Source organism: Monoraphidium neglectum (genome assembly GCF_000611645.1).
Source record: "Monoraphidium neglectum strain SAG 48.87 unplaced genomic scaffold scaffold06706, whole genome shotgun sequence".
Taxonomy (NCBI): Eukaryota; Viridiplantae; Chlorophyta; class Chlorophyceae; order Sphaeropleales; family Selenastraceae; genus Monoraphidium; species Monoraphidium neglectum.
The window spans coordinates 1,499-2,859 of NW_014006940.1; the positions used below are offsets into that span (position 1 = coordinate 1,499).

The 1,361-nt window shown below is 76.9% G+C and overlaps 1 protein-coding gene across 1 annotated transcript; it reads left to right on the forward strand.

Moving 5' to 3' along the window:
- Positions 1-407: 407 nt before the first annotated feature.
- On the forward strand, positions 408-1,138 carry MNEG_16720 (hypothetical protein; the record flags this gene model as incomplete). Its single annotated transcript, XM_014034810.1, has 2 exons — positions 408-1,063; positions 1,132-1,138. 2 exons carry the CDS (start codon positions 408-410, stop codon positions 1,136-1,138), a joined length of 663 nt encoding a protein of 220 aa, XP_013890264.1.
- Between the last annotated feature and the right edge of the window lie 223 nt (positions 1,139-1,361).

Genomic DNA, 1,361 nt, shown 5'->3' on the forward strand with positions numbered 1-1,361 from the left:
GGGCCGCCGCGGCAGCGGCTGCCCTGAAGCAGATCCTGCTAAGCGGCAGCGCCGGCGGCGACGAGGCGCTGCAGCGCCTGCCGCTCGACACAAGCCGCCGCCTGGTGGAGGTCAACCTGCCAGAGCAACTGCAGCAGCTGCTCGCCGCCGCAGACCCGCGCGCCGCGCGGTGGCCGCTGCCTGCTGACAATGCGGTCGACAGCACTGGGGGCGAGGGGGACGGCCCCGTGGGCGGCGCTGCGCCGGGGTCGGCGCCGTCATTGGAGCACCCTTTGTGGCCGCAGTTTGAGGTGGTGACCCGGGACACCTGCGCGTGCCTGTCGCTGCTTGGCGCCGCGAAGCTGCGCGCCTGCGCGCGGAGCGCCGAGCCGCTGGGTGTCTTGCTGCAGCTCGCGTCGCTGCCGTTCATGGCCGCATGCACGCGCCACATCGACGCGCTGCGCATGCATGCAAGCGCATGCAAGGATACCCAGGTCACATGCGCCGGCGGCGCCGACGGCCCCGGCGCCAAAGCGGCGGCGGTGCGCGCGGCGGCGGCGCTCTCGGGCCCGTTTGCGGCGGTCGCCTCGGGGGCCGGCGCGCACAAGCAGCTGCGCGAGGAGCTGGCGGGCAGCTGCGCCGCCAGCGGCTTCCTGGCAGCTGCGTGCGGCGCGCTCATGGAGGCCGCGGTGGCCCCACTCACAGCCGACGCCGGCGCGTGTGAGGAGGCTGCAGAAGGGCTGCTGGCGCTGGCGGTCTTCCTCTCTGGCGACGCGTCCGCCGCCAGCCCGCCGCGCTCTGGCGGGCCCGCGGATTTGGACTCTGCGTCCGGAGATTGGGAGGACGAGGAGCGGGCCGGCGCTGCCGCGGCAGGTGCCGCCGACCTGGGCGGCTGCGCGCCGGCGCTGGCGCCGCTGACGATCTTGGGCGCCCCTGCGGCGGCGTTCGCCGCCGCCGGCGCCGATTACGGCGACTCCCCGCTCGCCAGCGAGGGCCTGACGCCGCCCGCCGCGCGCGGCGACGCGACGACGGCAGCGGTGTGGGCCGGCGTGCGGCCGGCGCCGGAGGCGCAGCCGGGGCCGCCGTGCGCGCTGGGGGCGCTGGCAGCGCCGGAGGTGCTCGCGTTTCTGCAGGAGCGGCTGTGCCATTCAGTGCGTGAGATGGGAACGGACGACCCCAGCGCAAGGCTCGGCCTGGCCATGCTCCCTGGGCGCGCCGCGCCCACGCCGGGCGCTGCGGCCGGCGTCGCGCTACGGGCAGTGTTATGCTGGCGCGCCCTTCTCATGGGCGGCGGCGGCGGCGCAGCCGGCCGCGCGGCGCGCACGGCGCTTTCGAGCTTGGGCTCGTGTGCGCCGGCGCTGCTGGCGGCGGCGATCGCCGCG